The 24,797-nt window shown below is 35.5% G+C and overlaps 2 protein-coding genes across 12 annotated transcripts in view; both read left to right on the top strand.

Moving 5' to 3' along the window:
* Positions 1–7,301, top strand: part of BOLL (boule homolog, RNA binding protein) — a 46,016-nt gene extending 38,715 nt beyond the window's left edge. For 8 of the 9 annotated variants that reach the window (XM_083843069.1, XM_083843070.1, XM_083843059.1 and 5 more), the window contains 2 exons: positions 5,215–5,342; positions 7,163–7,294. In XM_083843069.1, the coding sequence (XP_083699195.1) occupies positions 5,215–5,342; positions 7,163–7,208 (174 nt within the window). In that variant the 3' untranslated portion in view covers positions 7,209–7,294. Of the gene's footprint in view, positions 1–5,214; positions 5,343–7,162 lie in introns of all 9 variants that reach the window. The other variant, XM_083843060.1, reaches the window with a different exon arrangement.
* RFTN2 (raftlin family member 2) overlaps positions 5,402–24,797 on the top strand; it is a 37,017-nt gene continuing 17,621 nt past the window's right edge. For all 3 annotated transcript variants that reach the window (XM_083843043.1, XM_083843042.1, XM_083843041.1), the window contains exons 1-7: positions 5,402–6,693; positions 7,163–7,309; positions 12,051–12,234; positions 14,139–14,250; positions 16,194–16,506; positions 19,202–19,402; positions 23,842–23,963. In XM_083843043.1, the coding sequence (XP_083699169.1) occupies positions 6,603–6,693; positions 7,163–7,309; positions 12,051–12,234; positions 14,139–14,250; positions 16,194–16,506; positions 19,202–19,402; positions 23,842–23,963 (1,170 nt within the window). In that variant the 5' untranslated portion in view covers positions 5,402–6,602. The remainder of the gene's footprint in view (positions 6,694–7,162; positions 7,310–12,050; positions 12,235–14,138; positions 14,251–16,193; positions 16,507–19,201; positions 19,403–23,841; positions 23,964–24,797) is intronic.

Genomic DNA, 24,797 nt, shown 5'->3' with positions numbered 1-24,797 from the left:
AGTGTGCAGGAAAAGAGATGGAAACTGGTGCTGTTCTTAGAGTTGTTTGAAATTGTTCTGAAGGGAGATGCCATGTACTTAGTTGCATGTTTACTCAAGTTACTTTATACCTTTTGCTAGGTAGAAAAAAAAATTACATGATTTGTTTTTTAAAAAATGTGTTACTGTGGAAGCTGTGGAGATTGTTTTGCCCAACGAGTATCAGATATTTGCAAGTTACTGGGTCCACAGAGATACCAGCATATTTCTGAGGGGGTAAATAGCTTCTGCTCTAGTTTGTCGTGTCTTTGAGCCAGTCTGTACCACCAAAAATATCTGTCCAGTTATTCTTCTGTTTTATTTAGATTTTAGAATTCATCGTTATAAATACTACAGAAATGTTGGCACATCCTAACAATAACTCATTTCCATGAGAGAATTTTTATGTAGTAAATCTGTAAATGCTATGCTGTCTCTGAAGCTGACAAAATAAAGTTGTGTGTTCTGTTAGAGGCTTTTTTCTTGGATCATGAAGCAAATGCACATTTGACCCACAATTTGGAAGATTTAGTCCTAAATCCTTATTTTGGGGATTAACAGTTTCAGTTTACTAAATATAACTTCCCTGTTTCTAAAGTGGTTTAGAGACAGAAGAGGTAATTTTCCTAACAAGTACTATATTGAAAATGTGCTCACGGGGAAGTCTGTTGAACTAATAGCTTGAAAATGTGTAAATATTGTGCAGTCATTTACACATCTATCAGCTTAAGTTGCATCTAATGCAAATACAAAATGTCATTTATTTCTGTTTATTGGAACAGATGTTAGATTGTTGATAATGAGTTGATCCTGTGGCCTTTGCTTCAAAGAACATTTACTTTGTTTTTACTTCCATATGAACTTGATCATTTGGAAGGATATTCAGCATTAAGCACAGAAGTCTACCCACAATGTTCTACTGCAAGGTCTATAACTTCAGTCTGGAGGTATCAGTTGTTAGGATTATATCACCAGGTCTTAACAATGCGTCATTTTGTTCTGACACCGAGAAAAGACCAAGATGAACCACTGATTGGTGGTTTTCTTTCAGGAACCACAGATTGCTGTTGAAACATTGATGGTTCTCCATTCATATTGTAGTTTACCTTTCTTTAAGATGTCTGCCAACAATGAAGGCATAACATGAATTACTAGTAGCTGAACCTTTAAGCTCTCCGTAGTTGAATCCTATCTTAGTAATTCAGGTACCTCGATTGTGTCTGACTTCTGTAATTTATTACAGGAATACACTAATTTACACTAAGAAAGGACTACATGATTTTCTCACAGGTGGTGCCTAAAATTGCATTATTTTGACACTGTAGCTTTCACGATTTTTAAAAAATCTCGTAGGCTACACAGTGTTACCTTCCTACCACTTAAAATTTTCATAATGGGGAGATTTGTATACTTCTATACAGAATTCATCTAGTTAAGTGCAGATATTTAGATTCCTGCCTGTGATTTTGGGTTTGGAGAAGGGTTAACATCTCCTTTGGACCTCTGTAGTTTCCCTTTGGCAGCTGTAGGAGAGTTCAGATTAGGAGTAGGGTCCCTGGACACTCCGTAGCTAATGGCAAATAATCATCTTTGTCTTTGTGCACTGCTTGTCACATAGTAGCAAACCAAATTAATTTTCTGATTTCCACTCCCTGAGAATTTAGTGACCCTTGCTAGTATTGTTTATTTTCTACTGAACTAGCTGTTACAGTGTTTCTAGCAACTGTTGTTTTAGTGTTATATTTACATGGTCAAGTGCTAGTTCTAACATTCTGTTAAGTAACACTGGCTAACAACCTGTAGATATACAAAATTTATCTCTCCCTTGTGTTTTTATGTATTTGATCAAGGATTGTTTCTTGCATTAAGTAGAATTTTCAGGTTCCCTAATGTTTTGAGTTCCTGCTACTTCTAACCTTGAGCACCAGAAGTCCATTCATCATCCCTGTAAAACTGCTTACATATTTCATATTAAAGTGATTGTTTGCATTCTGAAATGCGTTTTTCAAATAGTTCAGTCAATGAGTAAACTGCATTCCACTATTAACTGAGCAAAATCTCGCAGAATACATGGCTTTTTTGAAACGTTTTTCAGTTTTTAACAGTTTTAAGATGTAAGAAGTATTAAGGGTGTGAAATAGTGGGTGTTTGGTTGTTGTTTTTTACTGTAAAAAGTACAGTAAAATAGATTTCTAGCTTTGTAATGTTGAACTGCAACAGTAGTTTAAATTCACCTGGTATAAAATTTCCTTCAGTTCTGTTTCCTATTTAAAAGATACACATAGTAAATCATTACATTAAAGATATAAAATATAATGCTAGTGTCTTGATACGCATATACAATCCTGTATATGGCAAACAAATCCTTAAAGCTTTTATTCAGAAAATCCAAATAGAAATACAGAAAGCAAAACACTAATATGTGGCTCTAATTTTAACAGTGTTGAGTAGTGAAGCTAAGATGTAATGGAGAAGAATGTGTTGTTGTTAGACACATACTTGTCACTGTAGACTTCTTGAGCCACAAATAATTAGAAAATGTTGAAATTAAGTTTGAGGGCTTCCTATGGTCATTTTATTTCTCTGTCCATCGGTGGAGCTCTAGTCTACGTGTGTATATTAAATATAAGCAAAATGCTGTTCATAAAATTTCTGATTGTTTTTTAATCAGATTATTAACAAGGACATCCAGTTTGATTTGAAAATGCGTAATTTTATTTAACTGCATAGTTGTTTCATTTGATACTGTATTGCAGGTTCAGAGGATCTAGTTAATGCAGCCTTGTTAAATGAGATACTGTGGATGTACATAGATAAATGTGTAATAAATTTGTAGGTCTCATGTTAGAGAACTGTTCATGGCTTTATAAATTGAAAGCTCCTTCTGTTGAAGCTGCTTGTGATGCAGCAGTAAGCAAAAAACAAAGTTTCTGTGGTTTGTAACTTCTAGTAAAGTTCTGCTTTGGTAGCTGAAAGTGTAATGCAAATACATTGGTCCCTATATACTGTTTGAATTGTAACTTATTTATTTAATTGTAGCATAGATTAATAGTAGAAACAATTCAAGAAAAATGTGAAAAAATGAATTGATGAGCTTTTATCATTAAACTAAGCTTCTGCAGTCATCAAAACAAACTATTGTCATCTGATTGTACTTTTTAGAATATTTAAGTTAAATATTAATACAGAAAACCTGGCATTTCTGCTCAAAGCTAACATGTTTAGCAAGACTGTTGTTCCTGTTGCATTCACAAAATTGTTCCTTTTAGGGAAAAAAAAAAGATGTGTGAAATTTAAAAAGATGAAAGGTGCGGGTCAAAGTGGTTATAGTGAAATGATTCTACAGAAAATGAACTAAATGACAGTGCTTTGTTTTAGTTTCTCTTAAAAATAATAGTTCTAATAGTTCTTGAAGATAGAGATGTGAAAATTATTTGGCTATCGAATTGCAGTATTCTTCATATTTTTCTAATGGAAATTTTTCTTTTTTTTTTTTTTTACTGTTTTTTTCTCATTGTCCTTTCCCAAGCAAAACCTTTACTTTACTTTTTCCTGGAGTCATAAAAAAGACAAAAAAGTAACCCTAAAAAGAAATACAGAGAGGGACCAAGAAGTGCAAAATTGTTGCAATTTGTGAATAATATTATTTAGTTAATGCATTGTCTTTGATTCCTGTAATTGCTCAGTTAGCCTCAGGTTCTGGAGCTATTTGACTAACTTAGCTCCAGTTTGTAATTCATCCCCTTGAGTCTTGGTATTTCTGTCCTCTGCTAAAAACATTGTGTCAGGGATGTCTACACTGTAGCAGATGATCATGCTTATTTTTCTCAGTATTGCTCAAATATACCTTTTTAAGTTGCAGTCACAGCTGCTAGGACCACAACTGGGAAATTCACTTGGTCCAAATGTTATATTACATTTTGGCTTTGGCAGGGGAACTAAGAATAAACTGTTTTGTTTCTTGCTAGTTGAGTCTCCTTGGGGCCTAGTGAAATCTTTATAAACAGCGGTGATTTATTCTGTAGATAATTGGTACAGTTTTAAGGTGTTCGTATATCTGATGGTCGCAACCCTTTAACCTACACAATAGAAATGGTTCTATTTTTCTATAGAAAAGGCTGTGCAGCTTGTAATACCTGAATTTATTCCAGGTAAGCTCATCAGCTCAAGTGTTAGAGTGAATAATCTTCTCACAGAAGTGCTCTTGGTGATGGAAGCTCCAGCCGGTTCTAAATCACTTGGCTGAGGAGGAGTTATTTCCCACAACTGTGGTACCGCTTACAGATTTAATAGGCCTTCTTAAACCTTTGTATCAGTTTCCCATTTCATCAGAATGAAAACTGTTATGGGATCCTGGAAGCTTTCCACAGAGGCAGAGTCACTTTGGATTAATTGACCCATGGTTTGGTCAGGCTGTGGTCTATCTCTGTTTGCCTTTTCAGAAGTCTAAAACTGATGCCAAGCTTGGATGAGTGAGTCTCATGTGCTCTTCCTGTGGGAGCTGCTGTGAGTGGCATGCCCCAGTGAATCCCAGCGCAGCATGGGGATCTCTTCCTTCTCTGGTACCACTTCCCAGAACCTTTGCGTTTTGAGTCACCGAAGTGGGCAGTTTTGTTGGAGAACCTTGTTGCAAAATGTATCTAAAAACAAAACCCATCTTGAAACACCTCTTGAAGCCGGGAACGTTATGAACTTGTTTTTCACCAAACAGGTCCAGGTGTCTTGGTGCAGTTTTGAACTCCTGTGAGGAATGCTGCTCATTTTGGTTTTGTTTTGTTTCCTTTGTTCTGCTGTGTGCTCTTTCATTGCATTGGTTCAGTCCAATGACTGAAGTCAAGTCTTTCATAGTAGCTATTGATGGACTTCCAGTTTGGAAGCTTGTAACTACTTGACTAATCTGGGGTTACCTAAAATAAGGATCATAATTTTTATCCATAAGTGTTTCTGCATTGGTGTCAAAAAGGGTTTGTTTATACTATGAAAAATCCTGTCTCGGAGAGAGGGTTGGAATCTGATTTAAGCCTTGCTACAAAGAGTTCAAATTACAGCATTCTGGCCTCCTTTAAAAAAAAAAAAACAATCTTTAGTTAAATAAAAAACAAAAACAAAAAAGCAAGCAGCTGGCAACTGGACTAGTGTTGCAAAAAAGTTTCTTCACTTGCTGCTATTTCTGTTGCTGCCATGGCTTTATACAAGAGGCTGCAGTGGATCTTAAGACTCTTGTGGAATCAGACAGCAGGATTCTCCAGGTTGAGTGGACCATTACGTGGATGTTTGGGACAACAGCAGTTCATGGATGACCTTTTCTGGAAAAAAAAAAAAAGGTATTTGGAAACAATTTTTGTGTAAGCAGATATTCAGGAAGCTGGAGAACTTAATTGTGTAATTGATATGTTTTCCTTGGTTTTAATCAAGAAGACAACAGAGGAATTTCCTTTTTGTTTCAGTACCTGGGATTTTTTTTAAGACTGTAAGATTGAATTGGTGATGTTGCATAGGCTCTGCACTCAGTGATTATTCAATTATTCCAAAATTAAGTAACTTTAAACTATAATGTGGATTTCAAAGGTGATGTAGCCTGTTGATGTATCATTCCTGGTAAGCTACTTAAATCACTTTGCTTATAGGAGAACAGGAAGAAAACCACAAGTGGTTAATGTCTAAATCACGTAGACTGATTATAGAAAATGTGGGTAATTCTGATAAGACTAATAGCGTACAGTGAATAAAAATATATAAAGCTTTTTAAATTCAAATACATGGTTCCTTTAATCCAAAATGGATTAATTTGAATCTCTGGTTTCCTCTAGATGATTCTCAATTTCTCTAGATGCAGTCTAAAAGTAAAAAACCTGTATTATTGAACTGCCCATCCCTGCAGTAACAGTACCTCGAAAAATCACTCACTGTTCCTTTTTTCCCCATGTGTTGTTGTGGTCTGCATCAGGGGTCATACAGTTGCAAGTTACTTGCGGTAGTTAACGTAAGAGTACTGAGTGCTTATGTTAGGTAGTGGTAAGCTTTTTTTATTATTATTTTTTAATGAATTAAAGGAATATATACCGGGCCCTTAAAATTACACTAAATTTTCAGGACTTGAAGAAAAAGATACTTAGGGAGCAGAGCTGAACATCTGCTGTTGCAGCTGAGGTCAGCCTGATGGAGAAGAGGACTTCAGTTGTTCCATACCAGTGAAATACAGGGCAGAAGGTCTTGTAACTATGTTCATATTAGCTTGAAAAGGACTTTCTGATTTGAGCATCAGTGTTACTTGTTAGTGTAAAAAAAAAAAACAATTACATAAGCTGATTTTAGTGGTGTAGATGCTTATTGTAATCACACATGATTTTCTTGACAAGAAGCTCCTTTACTACATGGTTTTACCTTACTACAATATATTACATTATGTTCATGTTTTTCTTTCTTTGAAAGAAAGTTTCTGTGGAAAGGAAATGGGAACCAAACTTTGAAATCTAAAATAAGGACTAAACTGCTTTTCATTTACTTTTCTGCCCTTTGAGATGCCAGAAGCAATTTCCTCTTGAAGCTGACTTCCTTTCTGGAAATGATTTTCGTCTCCAACCATGCTGAGGCTCTTTTCTCATTCTTTCATTCTGACTAACTTGCTTTTTTTTTTCTCTGACTTGCTGCTGCATTTGAGTAGTACTTCTGGTCGTAAGTAATAACTTACAAACTAGTTTCTCTGTAACTTTCTTTTTCAGTTCTTGTCTTCCCCCCACCCACCCACCCACCGCCCCTCCTTCCTACCCAGTCAGTTCAGAAGGACAAACAAAGCACTATTGGTGTCCTCTGCAAGGGAGCACTGATAGGGGGCTGGCTGTAAATTGACGTGGCATGGAAAATCTCTGCTAGTTTCTAGCAGCTCTAACATCGCTGCAAAATCAAGCCTACTCCTACTAAGCTTGTAGCTTGAAAATATTACAGGCTTACTGTTTATATATACATAAAAGAAAATGAATGGAAAGTACCCTCACCTTTTGATTTGGGAAGCAGACTTTTTCTGTATTTGGATTTACAGCTAATAGAAAACAAAATCAAAGGGAATTGGTTCCTTTTTTTGTTTTGTGAGAGCAGCAGATCTCGTTGCTCCCCCCTCCTTTTCCTGCGATTTAATCATTTGCAGATCTTGCCATGGGGTGCGGACTGAGAAAGCTGGAAGACCCAGATGATAGCAGCCCTGGAAAAATTTTTTCTACATTGAAGAGACCACAAGTTGAAACAAAGACGGATGCTGCTTATGAATATGTATTGCTGGATTTTACTTTAGAAGGTAATTTCTGTTTTATCTTTTGTTATTCTGAAAAAGTAAGGAATAGGATTTAACTTTGTTCTGTTTTGTCTGAGTTGTAGTAAAACTTAGATGCTTTTATCCAAGCTAGCCCAAATGTAAGACTTTTATTTTGAAACACAAATCATGACGAAGGTCTTCACTTAGATAAAATTACAATGGAAACTACTGAAGTATTTTTAACAAAGAAACCATCCAAATTACACAACTGTCCTTGTTAAGGAAGCTGGCTAAAAACTGTTAGAGATTTTCCTAGTTTCCTATGAGTCAGATACTGCTATCCTTACTCCCTTTGAATAATGGTTGTCTGAATTTAGTGTGAGTGTTCAGAAAATACACTGTGCCTGAGCAAGGGTAACAGAATGCCTTCACTGAATAACAGTTTTTAAAAATGCGTTCAACTTTGGAAAACAGGCTGTCATTGTCCTCATGACTTTGTGCAGAAGCAAGTCTATTTCTTAGCTGTACAATAGTCTCCTCTCTGATGTGCACCCCAGCCTTTTGGTGGATGTTTTAGTAAGAGTATTATAGTTGTTTTTTTCTTTTTTTGCAAATGCTCTATTTATAGTTGCTGAATAGGCTTTTGAAACTGTGACCAAAATGAGACAAAATTTGTATGCGTAGCTGGAGGCAGACAGTGCTCTGTGGGATACTTCCTTCCCGAGGGTGTCCCGTCTCTAACAGAGCAACTCCCTGTTCCAGAAAGTTGAAAACATAAACAAGCCCAGATGGCTGCCCTCGGAGAACAGACAGCTCAGTTTTGCAGTCACTTCATGGTAACTTGCATTTTACAAGAACTGAATCTACTGGAAATTCTTGATAGTGAGGATTTAAAGTAAATGTAATAGCTAGAGGCATTTGATAAAGGGAGGAAGTGTAAGTGCATGTCTTGCTATGTGTTCAGGAACTTTTTTACAAACAAAACTTGGCCTCTGTTTAGTTTTCTTTCCAAATTAAAGGAATGCAGTCATATCAGTCATATTTTTATTTAAAATGTGTTTGGCTGTTTACTGAAGAACTATAAGAACTAACAGAAACAGCATTCTACGAAGTTACAGTACTTGACAGCCAGCTGTATATATGGCTCTTTATTTACACATAGCGAGATGAGTTTCTCTTTGGTTTATTCTTTTTGGAGAAACAAAACTTTGGGCAGGTAGTAGTGGTAACATACTGGAAATAAAGCTAGGCCCCCTGATGTGTGTGTGAATTACCTACTAATCTACTAATAACAGAAAAGATAATAAAACTTACTTTTTTATGACTAAAGTGTGTTTGGTGTTCTTAAATAGTCTGTGTTCTAGAGAGTTTTGCTCTATTTTAAAGTAACGAGCTTCTGGAAATACTTTGTAAGGGATCTGTTTTAAAGAAGATTGTGGCTTTAAGAAAAATCGTATTAAACAGTGTCAGTAAAGGTCCATTTTTGCAGTATGTTAATAACCTATTGTTACAGCAGTAAAGATTCATTTCAAAGTGCTTAGCTTCAGTAACGTACTGTGGAGTTATGAATGCTAAGTAACATTGCCAGAGAGAAATTTTAGATGATTGCCTGACTGCTTTTAGGCACTAACTGTAAGCAATTAGATTTATAAACATACATATCATTCTGTTGGATGGTTTTAGCTGCATGCGCATATTTAACTTTTTTTTTTTCATTTGAGGTCTCTGAAGAGGTAAGATCATGAATGAATACAGGCAAAAATGGTGTATACTGTCTTTCTTGGAGGCATTTCTGAATGTTGTTTGCTTGTGAAACATAGGGATTGGCTGAGATACTGTAGAAAATATGCTGAACTACTTTTTTTTTTTTCTAACCCATTCAACACATTCACATAGTTGCTTCTATTCAAGTAATCTTGGGCTAAATGAAGCTTAAGTAAGAGCCTATTATCATGTCAGACCAGTTAGTTTTCAGTGTGAAGTTGTATGTTATATTTTAATGGCAGTCTGTTGACTTCCAGAGCAAGATCTTCCCCAGCGTCTGAGATTGTTGTTCTGTTGAGTGACATGTTACTATTGGATCTGGAACCAAGTAAAATAGAAAATCTTATCTGAATATATTTAAGATCCTAGAGTAAGCTATAGCTTGCATTCAGATAAAAGTACAGCAAGCATAAATGCATTATATTTCAGTTTAATATTCTGTATTCTCTGCTTCATCAGATTTATGATATATGGAGTTGAAATGGTCCTGCTAGGGAGACTTTGAGGAGTTCCTGATCTTTTTTCAAGTTGTGGTGCAGATAAGGTCAACCGTGCTCTTGTCTAAATCTGCTTGTTGGAGTCCACGAGCATCTTAACTAGTTATTAGCAGTGTGTTTTACCTTGATTTGTCTCTTCTTATTCACCCAAATATTCCCATCCCTACTACATAAATGAGTTCTGAGTTCCATGGAGGTACTGTGCGAAAGAAGAATCCCAGCCAAGAAGAATACAGCCAGGCTTGCATTTTGCAGGGGTTCGGTGGACTCTGAAATGTAATTTTAAATGCCTGTCAAAGATAGGAAATTCAGTGGTTTCAGTCATGAGGCGTATCTCAGTTACAAAAACTTCTTATTTTTGGAGATCAGTTTAAACATAAAGTAGGGATAGCTTAAATATTCCTACTTAAGCAAAAAGCTTACAGCTTTTCCAGAACTCTTCTACTAGGGAGAGAAGGAATATTGATGCAAGTGTATTGCATTTCAGCCCACTAAAATGACACACTGTGAAGTTTTTGTCACTCTGAATAATAGTATGAATACGTATGGGGTAGCTGTTTTGTCATCATCGCCAAAGCTTACTATACAATTAGCCAGTTAGCTGTAGTGGGAATTTTCAGTTAAGGCGATTGGAAAATCACTGAAGTGATGATCTTGTTGCATCCATACCTGCTTTTTTGGTTTGTGTGTGTTGTAGAACAGTTACTTCTTCAATAAATATTTAATGTCTCTGGGATTTATTCTAGGTAGAATTATGGGATAGAGGTGTTGTAGGGCAAAATATCATCAGTCTGTTAAAGGGAGGTCTGTAATGCAGTGTGCTTAAAAAAACAAGTGTAAATATTCCTATTCCAGTGCAGTTCCAACAGTGAGTTGTAACATAGCTCAAGAAAGTGAAACAACCCAGTGCTATGACTGAGAGTGGTAGAGTTTATGTTAATAGGTTGTTTGATAGCTATCAGCAATAAACTATCAATATATATGCTAATGTTGCTTTTTGATGGTGTGCAGTTCACACTGTACATGGTATTCTGGTTCTTGATAGCTTTTTTTGAGCTGGTAAGGGCTTTACAGTAAGAGTCAAGGTAGCAGCTTTTTTTTCCATTCCTTTTTCACTTTAATAAAAGTTGTTATTTAAAAGCATTAAATTTGAATACTATAAAAGATGTCTTGTTGATTTTTGTTTTTTAAAGAAAGCAAAGTTCTCTATGAGTATATATATCAGTATTATCCCCACTTTATAATTGGAAAACAGTACAGTGATTTAAGCTTTACAGAAAACAAATCACTCAACCAGCAGAAATCTAATTCCGTTTATTAGAATAAAAGTGTTGGCAAAATAAATATTCATATATAGCAGGTTTATGATACTTTAAACCAGTAGGGTAAGAAGATTTTGTGACTTGCTGTGTCTTCGGTAAACTCCTTAAATTTCTTGCTATTGCGCATGTATAGGATTGGCATGTAGATAAAGGAGGAGGTAAGAACATTAAGGAATACATTTACAAAGTGGTGAGTTTTGCAAAGAGAGGGACCTGTCAGAATACAAAAAGGGTGTGCATCACTTGCAGCAGAGGTAACTGACAGAGACCATCAAATTCCAGACCAAGCTACCTTGTTGTAAGAGACCACATCTGTGAAGGATGAAATTGTTGATGTTGGCAAATATATGCTAGCAAAATTACTCTTAAGTTACTGTCTGTATATTAATATTGACTAGTTGCTTAGTGGAGGCTCTGAGGGCATCTATAATTACAGTTGGAGTTGAGAGGAACAGGAAATGCTGATAGTCAGGCTCACTGCAGCAAAACACGTAAACTACTACCACAGTCTTCCCTTTTCTCTGTGCAAAAACTGTGGACCAGACCACAGACCAGTCACTAGTTTTTGCCAACTCCTGTGTGGTACCTGGCTGTTACCTGTTGATCAGAAATGCTTGCATACATTCAGAGGTATCCAGCTTAGAAATTCATGATACCGTTTATCTTACTGTGATATGGATTTAAGTCTACTTGAGGACATAATTGTGTGTATTTTAAAATTTCAACCTACAATCCACAGATGACTTCTAAGGGATCCAAAAAATGTATTTGAGGAAAACAAACCTGTTTTTCTAGGATTAAATTAATTTTGTGGAAATTTACCTCTCAGCTAGGGTTAAAGGATACTGCTGCAGTATGCTTAAGTCTTTGACTAGACAAAATAGTTGCTTAATATCCAGACCAATTGCGTGTTTATATGTTGATGCAGTTCTTAAATTAGCTTGACAAAGCTAGGTCCAACAAAGTATTGCCAAATAGATTACAAATAGATCATATTGTCTCCTAAAAAATATGTATTTCACCTAGTTGTATACTTCATAATCACAGTGAGTCTCTTTTTTCTTGTGCAAAGAGGACTTTACCTTGTTAGTAAATGCGTTGGGATAGGTTTTGTGTGGTTTACATCAAAGGAACTCACTTAAAAGTGTATGTATATACACAGTATAATGTGCTTCTCTTCTGTTTTTTCAATGCTTTTAGCTTCCTCAAATCCTGAAGTTATCAAAATCAGTTCTGTGTTGGATATAGCATCTAAGGTGGAAGAATATTACAACAAAGGATATGTTGTAGGTGCTATTCATCCTATTCTACTGCCAATTGGATGTAGAAGGAATTTCCCTGCAAGTCACATGTATCGGGTGGTACTTTCAAGATTAAAATTAAGGTAACAGTGAAATAATTTAATTACATGGGCCCATTAAGTTATTTTTAAGAGGGTTGCTCATCATGCATAGTTTATTAACATAAGTACCTCAAAGAATCAAGTAACTGTTCCTTATCTAGAAAGGTGACCAACTTAATAACGTTCTTTTAATTAACCCCAAGTACAAGATGAAACAAAACACTACGAGACTAATAAGCTGCATTTAATTCCCTCACATCTATCTTGTCTTGTTTTCAACATTTTTCTTTTCACTTTTTCTGTAAGAGCATTACTCAGTAAAAGGTACCTGTAAAGTGTGAAATACTCACAGTTCCTCAGAGAGAAATCATTTAACCTTGTTATGAAGGAAATACTCTGCGACTGGGGAGGCTGTACAAAAGCTTGTTTTTTTTCAGTGAGGAGAGAGTCAAGAGTTTGTTTTCATTCCAGCTTCCATAATCTTGTTCGTTACTCCTGGTTTTGCTGCATTATAATCAGCATGTGATCATAAGGAAAATGTACAAAGAAATTTTACAGTTAGCTCCTTTAACTGCAACGAAAACAACCTTTTTTTTCTTGAGTAACTAGAAAAGTGGATTTCATGTTGTATTGAGAGGTGTGATGCTTCCCCTTCCATTTCAAGTCCTGGTGTGATGCACAGAGGTTTGTTCAGCTTCTCTGGGAAATCTCCAAGGACGTAACTATGAAGGTGCCCCCTGCCACTCCTGCAGTTCTATAAAATGTAGTTAATTTGAGGGAGATTCTCCATCAAATGTTTTGACTAAACAAGCATTGCCCATGGCATGGCATTTGCTTCTCATACATCTTACCTTCATAAATACACCTGCAGGCAAGGTGAATGTTGTCCATATGGACAGATGCTTAAATAAAAAGGCAGAATACTTGCTTTCTGGAGCTGAGCTTTCTGAGAGCTGACACTGCCAGTGCTCAGCACCCTCAACACACCTTATCCGTATAGATGTGGGATCCTTATGAAGTTGTCATTTGAACTGGTAAGCCCTTGAATAGGTGAAGGACAAGAACCAGCAGCCTCCTGAAACTGCTGGCTGTAAGTTCCTGACTTCTTGTGCAGATGCCATATGTACATACATCTGTTGGTTTTCCTGCAGGTGGATGCACCTTCTCCAGCGACCATCTTGAAAGTAACCTTTTTATATTTGAACATATTTAATTGATGTTTCACTCCAAAGCTTGTGTGAAAGAAACAGCAAAGAAAACCCTACTACATTGATGATATACAACAAATGTTATACGATTAACAACAGAACTTACTTTAGATAAAAAATGATGAATGCTGTTCTTTAAAATAGAAGTTAAAGCTTGTAGGATTCTGAAATGTAGGAGTGAAATAAACACTATGTAACCCAAAGGGATTTGTAGTGCACTGTGTTTCTGGCATGTGCCTGCACTGTTTTTTCATACAGTAGCTGTAACTCTGCTTTAATTGCTAAAAGTAAGCAACAGTATATTAACAGTGTAAAAGTACCATCTCTTTTCATAGCATAGTGTTTTTCTTGCAAAACTGATACTTTGTTTTGTGCTTGCTGCATTTAAGGCTCCTATCTGTACTTTTTGCATTTGGAAGTAAGTTTTGGACACATTTGCTAGGAAGACAGTGTTGTTTTTTCAGTAAAGCTGAGTTCCAGAAGATGTTTGTAAACCATCTTGAAATGACATTTCTGTTAAATACTAACATTCTTATCCTGACATTTTAATATACAGCACACACTACTTTGTATAAAAACATAATAAAGCACCAAAAAATGTTGAGTTTTAAATGTGGAAAAGCATTGCCAGGATTTAATTCATAACCTTTACACCAAAAGAAAAGAATTCTATATGCCAGCATTTGCCCAAGTTAGCAGCAAACTACTAACAAAGACTGCTTTCTTTCTGCATTCTAGCCAGAAGCATGCAGCACCCAGAGAACAAAGGTACCCCAGGCTGGTGATTGAGGAATGTCCTTTAACGTATGAAACACTGACAAATGAGGTAGTGAAAGAACTTTTAGAAAAGGTAATGGAATTTTGTGGGTTTTGTTTGTTTGTATGTTTGTTTTAATTTGGTTTCTTTTTAAATATCTCTTCAAATATTTTTTTCTGCCATACATGCAGGTAGTTGTCAATGACTGGAGGCTTATGGTTCTTTTTAGCTTTGAGTTTTAACTTTGCTTTTGTGTTATAGAAGCTACCAAGTGCTTTCTGCATGCAAAAAGAGTTAATTTTCTTCACTAATTGCTTTTTGTAATTTAGAATTTATTACTGAGCCATGGAAGGTTTTGGGAGACTGGTCACTTACAGCACTGGAAGCAGAAGCAGGCCCAAATTTTTACTCAGTCTTCATAAAATGCTTGCTTGATAGCTTCTTCTGGAATTAGTGTTTGAAAAAAAAAAAAGTTTTATGATGTTCTGTGTTACATTCAGTAGGAATAACGTACATTAATATATAGATTTTCTAAGTACATTTTTTCCCTTCTTGAACAGAAATTTAATATATACAGTAATTGTATTAAAATAATTCCTTGGCACAACTTCTGAAAATATTGTAAAGTTAAAGAAAAGTAAACTTCCACTGAAATACAAGCTCTAGTTCCAGTTCTTTTTGTTTCACTTCCTCTGCAAAATTGAAGACTTGCTGAAACAGGAAATTATTGTTATTGTAAGAGTTTGAGTGTTGTCTTTTACATGAGTTGCGAAAGAAAGAAGCAGAGGAAAAAGCATACTGGCAATTCTTAATGATCACTGAAATTAAGAGAGTTGTTTAAAGTTTGTAAACATTTTTTTGAATTTTTCAGGTGTTTAGAATTTAAAATTGTGTTCCATTTATACCATGTGTGTATTGCCATGTTTGTTGTACAATATACCAAACACTTAGAAGTATAAAACAAAGCAACAGCAAAAAAAAAAAAAACACAAATTAAGTAATTAGGCAGTGATTGTCTTGCGAGAAAATCTGGAAAAGCTACATGAAATTGATCTGATTTTAAAATATTCCTATTGAAATGTATATCTACATTTTTATATTAAAAAATATATACATATATTTTCTTGAACCCTTAAGAATTTGTGGCACTGGGGGGGGGTAGTCATTCATAGGACGTCTTTTTCTGCAGCTTCATATAATCATAATGATGGCTGAATTTTGATACATGGTAAAATCACTGTTGTGGGTATGTAATGGTGATAAACAGTATCACTTCAGTCTGATGTGATATTAAAAAGGCATTGTAGCACAACCAGTTATTTGAGTTAATCACTCTAAATAGTTTACATGGGTTAACTAGGTAGATAGAGATCCTTCCTTCTCTGCCCATACTGAGTATTTTCCGGGTGATTTCTGTGCTCTGGGCAGGGCTTTTTGTGTGTTCCTGGGAAGATTTTGTTGCAGTTAGATCACCTTTATAGGTGGAAGTGCTCCTTATCCCAGCAAAAGAAAATCTCCTTCCAAGAACGGACACATCCCACCGATTGCACATATTCTGCAGTTGTATTTTAAGATTCCAGAAGAGGGGAAAAAGAAACACCACTGGCTAAAAGCTAAGAGTTAGTAATGATAGTGGAACTGGCATCACACGGAATGATATTCCTCTAACCAATCCACCGTGAAATTTCTCGAAACATTCCTCCACCAGTATACTGTCTGTCACTGTGACGTAGTAAGTGAAATATTTTGGGTTTGTCCTAATTGAAGGAATTTATGTACCCTGAAGTCAGTAACAGTGTTGGCCACCCTTCTTGGCCTGAGCCCACAGACATGCTGGAAGGCTTCTGTTTACTTTAAAAACACAGCCAACATATATAGACAAGCTACACTTCCATAGTACTGTGCTGTGTCTTTGGGTGTCCTTGAAAATAAGCAAATTAGTAAACACAACATGCATTTTAGATGTTTTGGGAAAAAAAAAAGTTGCACACTGCCTTAAAACCACTTTGCAGATAAAATTTGTGTGTTAAATGCAGGTTAATGAAGCAGCTAAAAGAGGAAAGAAGTTTGTGGGCTTTGTAACACAACATTTTCCTCAACCTAAAGCCTGTAATGGAACAAGCACAGATGGAAGTGCAGAGCTGGAATCAACACTAGGCAGAAGACACAGGGAACCCAGAAGAATAATTTCTGATGAAGACTACAAAAACTGGAATGAAAGGTCACTGTGTGGTCACTCATCTGAGAGTGGGAATGAAGAGGAAATGCAAGCAGAGAGTGGACTGTTACAGGATGCAGATTTCCAGTTTGGAAAAGAAGTCAGTCCTGTTAAGCTACAAGAAGGAGACGGTAATGAATTCTGTTTGTTTATTGCAGAAATAAGACATGTTCTTGAGTTGTTTTAAGAAGCAGTAGGAAAAAAATAACAACAGCATATTCTGTCATCAAGTACTGGTTTTGGAAGATGCATCTTCTTTAAATGGATGTGTACTTCCAAAAAAGTCACCACTGCGGCACCAGAAGAATTATTTACCTTCTGCTTTATATATCTGAACTACAATGATAATAATAATAATTTAAAAAAATGTGTAATTCTGGTTTTAAATGTGGCGCAAACAGGTAAGTTTTTTTGCTTGATATGTGTTGTAAGCATATAGCAAGAAAAATGTGATGCAGTTGTTTTAAAATGTTTCCCAAATACATTGGCTTTTACCTACTCCTAATATTAAACCATAAATTAGTAAGGGATATCCAAGCATATGCTGTAATGAAAACAGTTCTCCTGTCTGTTTTAAAGCTGACAACAAAGGGATCACCTTCTGTTTAGAGACGTAATTTTGTGTGCTTCTAGCCAACTCACATCACATACAGCAAACAAATCCGTTAATAATGGATTCTTTCTGGTTAACATGCCTTCAAGAAATATTCTGAAAGAGATCACTAAACTAATGCATTGACTGTGTAATCAAAGAGGATAATTGTTACAAAACGAATTTACACTAGAGAAAATGAAGCATTGGAAAGTTGCTTAGGAAGGGAAAGTATAATTGAAAGATGTTGGTCCTGTGGTAGAAGACTTATTTGTACAAGAATCTCTAAGGTAGATAGTGTGGTCTTAGCAAGTTACTGCCTGAAACAATGATCCCTGATACTGAAGCACTAAGCCCTTCACATTTACTAGGAAGAAAAGGTGAAAAGGAAGAAGTAACCTAACGCATGAGAAGTAATGCATTATAGGAACTAAAGCATTATAGTATTGAAAGCAAGGCAGCATGAAATTTTCGTTTAAGATTGAATTTTGATACAATAGGGTCTTCTGTGATGTGCCAGACATGTTTTAATTGCTCTCAAAAGCAATGTCTTCACTTTCCTGTTAAAGAGTTAAGCACCTCTCTAGTTGGTAGACAGTCAGGATAATGACTCTATGCACTGAGATAATCAATGTCCCACTTATTTTTAACACTTGAATTAAAGCAGTTCTTTTACAACATGCTGGGCTGTTAGAGCACGATCTGTTAAACCTTAACTCTTTCCTTACAGCTTGAGACAGTGGGCTTGCTATCCATAGCAGAATATAGATCCTGTAAGGAAAAATGAGAAAACTCACAGTTGAGTTTTGGTTCATGCATACAAGTGTAACCAGGTGGATTACCAACCAGTGCAGCCCCTAGATGCAGAGTTCTCGGGAAATTCTAAACTTCTAAAAGTTTTGGCAGGAATTTACCTATCTTCTCTACTACTAGTCAGTTACTCGGTAAAGTTATCGGAAGTTTTAAGACAAATTTTCTGAAAATGTAAACACCTTTCTTTGTAAATGTTGTATTTAACCATCCTTTTAAAAAATACTGATAGGAATTTTCAAAAATTTTTCCTAATAGGAAAATCAAGCTTTACCAGGATAAACACTTTAATGGTAGCACCTCCACCTGTCGAGGTGACAAAATACAGCTGTATAGAAAGAAAAGTCATCTCATAGTGATGGAGTTCAGTAATTTGTCCTGCATTTACTCTCTTATTTCAGATACCTTATGTGTTATCATCCACTCCAGAAGGTTTCTCCTAGAGATTGATTAAAACTACTTAAAGTCCAAATAGTGCTTTGAAAATCTTTATCTATTTCTGGAGCTTAGAGAGACTAGTGTCTTAACTGGGATCATCTAAACCCAAGTTCTTCTGTTTTGGCAATGTGAATACTTCTGCTTTCTAGACGTTTGTGTTGATTTAGGCTGCTCAGAAGTTATAGTAGTAGACATAATCTCAGGGAATTTTTTTGCAATTGCTTTGTTACTTCCCTGCAACAGTGACCCAGACATGACTGTACTTGTATCATGTTCTTCCTTTTTAGAATACATTTATTTAGCTAAGACTTCATAACTCATCACCAGTGAATACCTAAAATACTATGAATCTCTGAATTTACTTTTTTTGAATATTTGTCTTTTTGTAACATCACTGTATTAATGGCTAGATGTGAAAAGCATTTGAGAATATGCAGATCTTGTTTGTTTTTCATATGCTCACGCTCTCATCAGTTACTGTGTGGAAAACCCCAGTATGGAGCTGATTATACTGGTACTTAAATCATCTGCAAAAAAGAATGGGTAAAAAGGAATGCTATACAAGACATTAATAATATTTAAAAATTTAGAAAAATGTTTTTAATCTTCAGTTAGTCGTTTTGAATATTTGTAGTCAAAAGTTCCATGAGTGACAGAAATAAAGCCCATTTCCACTGGGTTTTCTCTTGAATCTACTATATTTTCCCCTATGCAAAACCCACCCACCTAGAAGGTCCAGCAACAACCCAACTACAGTACGTTCAAAGTTCTGTTCTGTCCCATAGCTTACCCTCCTCACAGCTCATCCTGTTGGTTTTTTTTCTGGTGTTGAGGGCTCTAGGTGAGTACAGTCGCATAAGGAAGCAATTTGTAAAACTGTTACTTAAAAACACAAAAGCAGGCTGAAATAAGAAGATAATATTTTTGAGAGCTCTGTCTTCCAGAGGCTCATTTTTCTTCCTTTTTTTTTTCTTTTCTTTTCTCAGACAAGCTGTATACAGTCTTCAATGTTTTTGATGATGACTCTACCTGCTGGACCTATCATGAGGGCATCTTGTCCATGAAAGTAACAAGAAAGGGACCAGTTATTAGTACACTGGAAGCAGACTGGCTAGAACTAACTACATTTTATTATAAACAAGGATTGTCCTTAACTGATTCTTTTGTACACTGGGAAACTTCTAAAGGTGAGCACTATCCCATAATATCTTCAAGCTTTTACTTATACATGTGGATCTATTTATTTTGCAAAAAGTAGATGATGTTTTGCATGTTGGTGTGAAGGGCAATATGTAAACATGTTCAGATAAGTCATTGTAAATTTGTAGAATCTGATACCTGAAAAGGAAATACTGTTGTTTTTTGTGCTGTTGCAGCTCTGAATAATTACAATTTCTGCTTTTTTAATCAAATTTGGGATTTCCAAAGCACGAAAGGAGTGTAGCATTATAATGAAATCAACCTTTTGCACTAGTTCTCTTTTCTTTTTCTCTTTTTAAAAGGAAAAGATAATGGAAAAATCATTAGATGCATTTCAGTTGTGTTCTGCTGCTGCTCACTTTAGACACTGTGCTGCACTTGGAATATTTCTAATGAGACAAAAAAGCGCCTTCTGTTCTCCTTGCGCTTACTGCACCATTAAGCCTTAAGCAAAGTAAGACTTTCCACACTTCCTACTTTCTTCAGTTCTCTGCTAGGTTTAAAATTCTTACCAAAACCCTGAGTTGAATTAATTTGTTTGTTTATCCTGAAGTTTCAGATCCAGCATCTTTCTATAGGTGGTTCTGGTTGGATTTGGACACATACACTAAGTAGAGAAATCTGCTTTTGCTCTTACCCTTACCTGTAGGCAGATTCTCCAGCATTTTTTCATGAAGGTGGGAGAGGGAAGTTTTCCCTGGTCCCTCCTGCTTCTTGCTCTCTTCTGCAGGAGCCTACGAGCTCAGTTAGCACACTAAAATTGTTGGAATCATAGAGCTTCAGGCTACAGGATTTCTCCTCAGATTCCTAAATTGTCTTGTTCATTCTGCCAGTTTCAATTTGATCACAGTTTTTCACTGGAGGGAACCTCCTAGCTCTTTCAGAATTCCTATGTGATCAAGAGATTCATCTCCATTTGAACGGAGTTTGTCTGAAAGCCAGAAATTAGAAGAGTTCCAAAAATAGTATGTAGTTACCATTATGCAATTAATTAAAATAGTATAAAGAAAGTACTCTAGTGCTTAGTGAACAGGCCAAGAGAGTCTAACATAGTTAATTCTTCCAGAATTTACCGACTGTTGCAAAAAATGTTGTTCACTTAAAAAGACTTAGGGTTTGTAGTTAACTAATGTGATATTTTGTCTTTGGCTGAATTTGTTCATGTCTTGCTTGTAGCATATTTTCAGCTGTTGGTATTCCTTCAGAATTGCTTATGGAAATTCAGTATAAGTAAATAAAACAGAAGGCTGTAGTGGATGAAAAAGATGTTGTAAAAAGTTCACTGTAAAGGCTTCAGACCCCTTAACAATTTATGCAAGACTTAGACTGATTATCAAATGAAGTTGTTTACTTAATAATAAGCATACTAAAATGGCTTTCATGAGTCGTTTTAAATCTACTGCTTATATGAACTATACAGTGAGAGTAGATTGCTGATTTTTTTTTTTTGCATAGCTTTTCTATTTTCTTTGTGCTTTACTTCATGCTTCCTTTTTCTGATGTTCTGATTAAAAATAATACTGCAATCAGCATTCCTTTGCAAGGCTTGGGCTGAATTAAAAATAAATAAATTTAACTTCTGAAGATGTTATGTTTAAATATGGGTTCTTCAAAAATCAAACCCTGAAAAAGTAAGAGCTTGATTTTTTATATATGTGTGTGTGTGTGTATTTTTTTTCCTTCTCAGTAACTTAGCCGTGAATGTTAATTATATTTCTGTAGCTCAGCAACAAAGTAAATTCAGTAATTTGCCAGAATCTGTGAAGGAACACAAGTGCATCAACATCATTATATTTCCATCAAGTTGAATTTGTCGGCTATTCTCTCTGCATATTTTTTTGCACGTAAACCGTTGAAAGGCACAGTTTGTATTGGCCGTCTATTTTTGTTGAATTACAATTCCTATCTATTGAAGTCAGTGGAAGAACAAAGATTCCTTTGGGGGAGGAGAGGTGAGAAATCAGACTGCTAGTTTTCAATAGTTTTTTTTAGAGCTGGAAAATAACTCTTCGGAGATACATTACAATTCACCAAGGGGTGTTTTCAGCAGCTGTTGAAATTAATCTTTGCAGCTGTTGTCCAAAAACAAATGTAATCTTTCCGTTCCCCTGTTGCTGTCTGCTTTTTTCTGTGTGCATAACTGTCCCAACTTTAATACCCAGGTTATGACTGACTTAGGGATTTTATGCTGCCTCTTTGCAGCATTTGCTGCTTCTTCAGCCCCACTTGGCTGGGATGTATTTATTTCAGTGAGACACATGGGTGTGACGCTGCTGAATTCTGCTGGAAGTATTCGAAGGCACAACCCGCTACATGGATGGCATTCTGTAGCTGATCAAGTGTCTGTAACCGCAGTACAAGATTACTTTGCTGCTGAGTTCTTCATAAGCTAAAATATTTTTTCATGAGACGAATGTTGAAGAGTTTTATAACCAGATAAAAACTGGGCATCCAATAGAGGGAAACATGAAATGCTTTTTAGGGGAAAAAAAGTGTTTAAACGTTTGCACTCATCACCAGAATTACACTTCTTGTATGTTTGCGTGTGCATCCAATTGTCATCTTCACTTTAGTTTTTAAGTTTGCTTTTAGTTCGCAAGGTATCTACAGCAGCAGTTGTCCTTCTATATTAATGTGGTGAAATTAGCAAGTTTTAGATAATGTTTTAATATAACTGAAAACAATGGATGCAGGATGTTATACGAAGTAGACAGAATTCTGTTGCTAACATGATAAAAATGCAATTCCCAATTTAAGGCAGGTACAAATTCGAAAGAATTAAGTCATTTTTAATTCTCAATGACAACCAAAACAGAAGGGAGTCATAAAAGTAATCCAGGTAAGTTCTTTTTTAGCTCCATTTGGGTCAAGGTAGTGTTGCTTCTGTTTGTTGCTACCCTGCAGGTTCTCATAATCCTGGAAGTACTTAAGATTGATAGGAGTGCTGTGACGACGCTTAATGCTTTTTCTGTTTAGCTTTATCTGCCAGGCAGTGCCTTTTTTCTTTTTTTTAAAAAATATTAACAAGGATAAACCAGATGTTATTTTGACGTAGGTTTCGACTTAACCATTTGTCTCAAAAGCCACTTAATGGAGGTGCCCTGTTTCAATAATGCATTAAAATTTAGAGTTATATTATCATGATTTAAAAAAAAATAATTAGCATGTTAAACATGTTACTGGTTGACGATTATAAGTATCTGCCTGAACACTGAAGAAAGGTTCAAATTCATTAATTAATGAGATTGAGAATTTATGAACTATTAGGAATTCTGCAGGCGTTCATGTTTCTGCCTGAAGCCATATATTCAGTATCTGCATTGTATTTGCATATATGCTAGAAATAAAATAACATGTTCAGTAGCTTTACAAAAGCATAGGATATAGATACGTAAGTATCTAAATAATCATAGCTCAAAGTAAGTTTCCTATATGCAATATAGGAAAAATAAAAATAATATGAATAAATGCTCAGTGTCTTACAGTACATTAACAAGCATGTTGTTAAATAAAACAACAACAACAAAACAGGACTTCCTGTTTGACTTGGAAAACTTCCATGCCAGTTTGGTCCAATTTTAAAGCCAGACCAGTTGTATTCCATAGCTTCGCCTTGCTAGACACCTTTTAATCTTATTTCTGCCACTGAAGCTGTGTCATATAGTCATCTCTTTACATATTTGTGTAATATTGGAGAGGATTTAAACCTGATATTTAAAACCTGATATTTTGAGGAATGCATAATTTTTCTGTTTAAATTTAGTTTAATTGTTTAGGATAGCCAGCTGGCAAGGTAGAACTGCACAAAAGGCTTCCTGATTGCACTTAGGAGAAAAAACAGAAAATGAACTAGTATTTGATGCACAGCTTTAGTTTGGGCTAACTGGATACTGTTAGACTTCCACAAGTAAGTCAGGGAGGTATTCTCTGAAATGTCCTTCACATCAGGAATCTTCCTACAATCACTTCTCTTTCAGGCTTTTCCTTTGGCCATTTATGTATTTATTTAAGTAACTGTAGCAAGACTTTACACTTCATGCTTCATTTATCTTTACAGTCTCTCCCACCACACCAAAAGCCACATTTATTGTCAGGCATACAGTATTGGAGTTGAATAAAGAGGTTTTGTGCCTGTTTGCTGTAGGGGATATGTTGAATATGGGAAACGTGAATTCAGCGTTTTTTTAGAGAAAATGAAACAGTTCATAGCTCAATTTGTATTGAAAAAGGGGTTTTGAATAATAAATTGACTTGCATGCTTCATGAAGTTGTACTTAGATGCAGAAAGAACTTTGAGTTATATGCTGTCTTAGTTCCATTTCATTTGAAGGACTCTTCAGTGGGAAAATATAAGCCCATGTATACATCCCAGTAAGGTACTGACCTAAAAATTTGTATTTTAGCTTATGTTTTTCTTTGTTCACAGGTGATTATTTGCCCAAATCCTTAGAAGGAATATTTATCTACGAAGAAGAAGGTGCTGGGGTTCCAGGTTCTAACAGGAAAGGAAATGATGCAATAGTAGTTGAACAATGGACAGTTATTGAGGTAAATTGGTAATTATTTAGCAACACAATTTCCTACTTCTAGCGTTCTTTGTTTGTTTCCGTAGAATGACTGTACCAGTATTTGATAAACATTTCAGGATGATTTCTTTAAGCCACCTGAATAAGCTAAACTAGCCTTGAATCATAAAAATAAGCTCAGGCCTGTGCCCATTAGTCATATGCATAAAAGAAATACGCTGCAGAAGTACTGGCTTGACGCTCATAAATGTTCATATTCAGACCAAAACAGACCTAATTTCAGCAAGTGCAGCTCCAGTGACAATGTGCTGAAGTATTCTTAAATAAAGGGGAAGTAAAACTTGGAATTAGAACAAAAAACTGATAGTGTATGAGTTAAGTAGAGTTTTCAGATGTATGTTCTTAGTAAAAATTTTACTTTTAAATATCAAAAGACAATTTTTTTAGTGAAGTTAGATATGAATTAGTGGCAATCATTAGTGGAGGATGCTAAGGGCTTACTTTTAAAATACTCAGCAATAAATACATTTATTTATGTGAACAGACATGGCACAAGACTAAGACCTAAAAATAAATAAATAAAAGTACAAGTAGGCCTATAGCTAGGTGAGATGCTTGTTACTCAGATTGGAAGTAAAAACCTGAATATATCAATTGAGAAATAATTTCTGCTGTTTTAAAAAGTTGTGTTTTAGGAGTTGATTTAGCAACGTGACAAATTTAACAAGATAGATGTGCTTTGAGTGTCTTGCTGAATCAGGACTTGTATCTAAAGTTAATATTCCTCTGTTTACCTAATCTGTTGTCTTGAAGTTTTCAAATTGCTTTTAGTTTGAAATAGGGAATCCCTTTTCAC

The sequence above is a fragment of the Anser anser genome (genome assembly GCF_964211835.1).
Source record: "Anser anser genome assembly, chromosome: 6".
Taxonomy (NCBI): domain Eukaryota; kingdom Metazoa; phylum Chordata; class Aves; order Anseriformes; family Anatidae; genus Anser; species Anser anser.
Note: the sequence above shows the minus strand (reverse complement) of the source record. Positions and strands in the feature narration are given on the sequence as shown.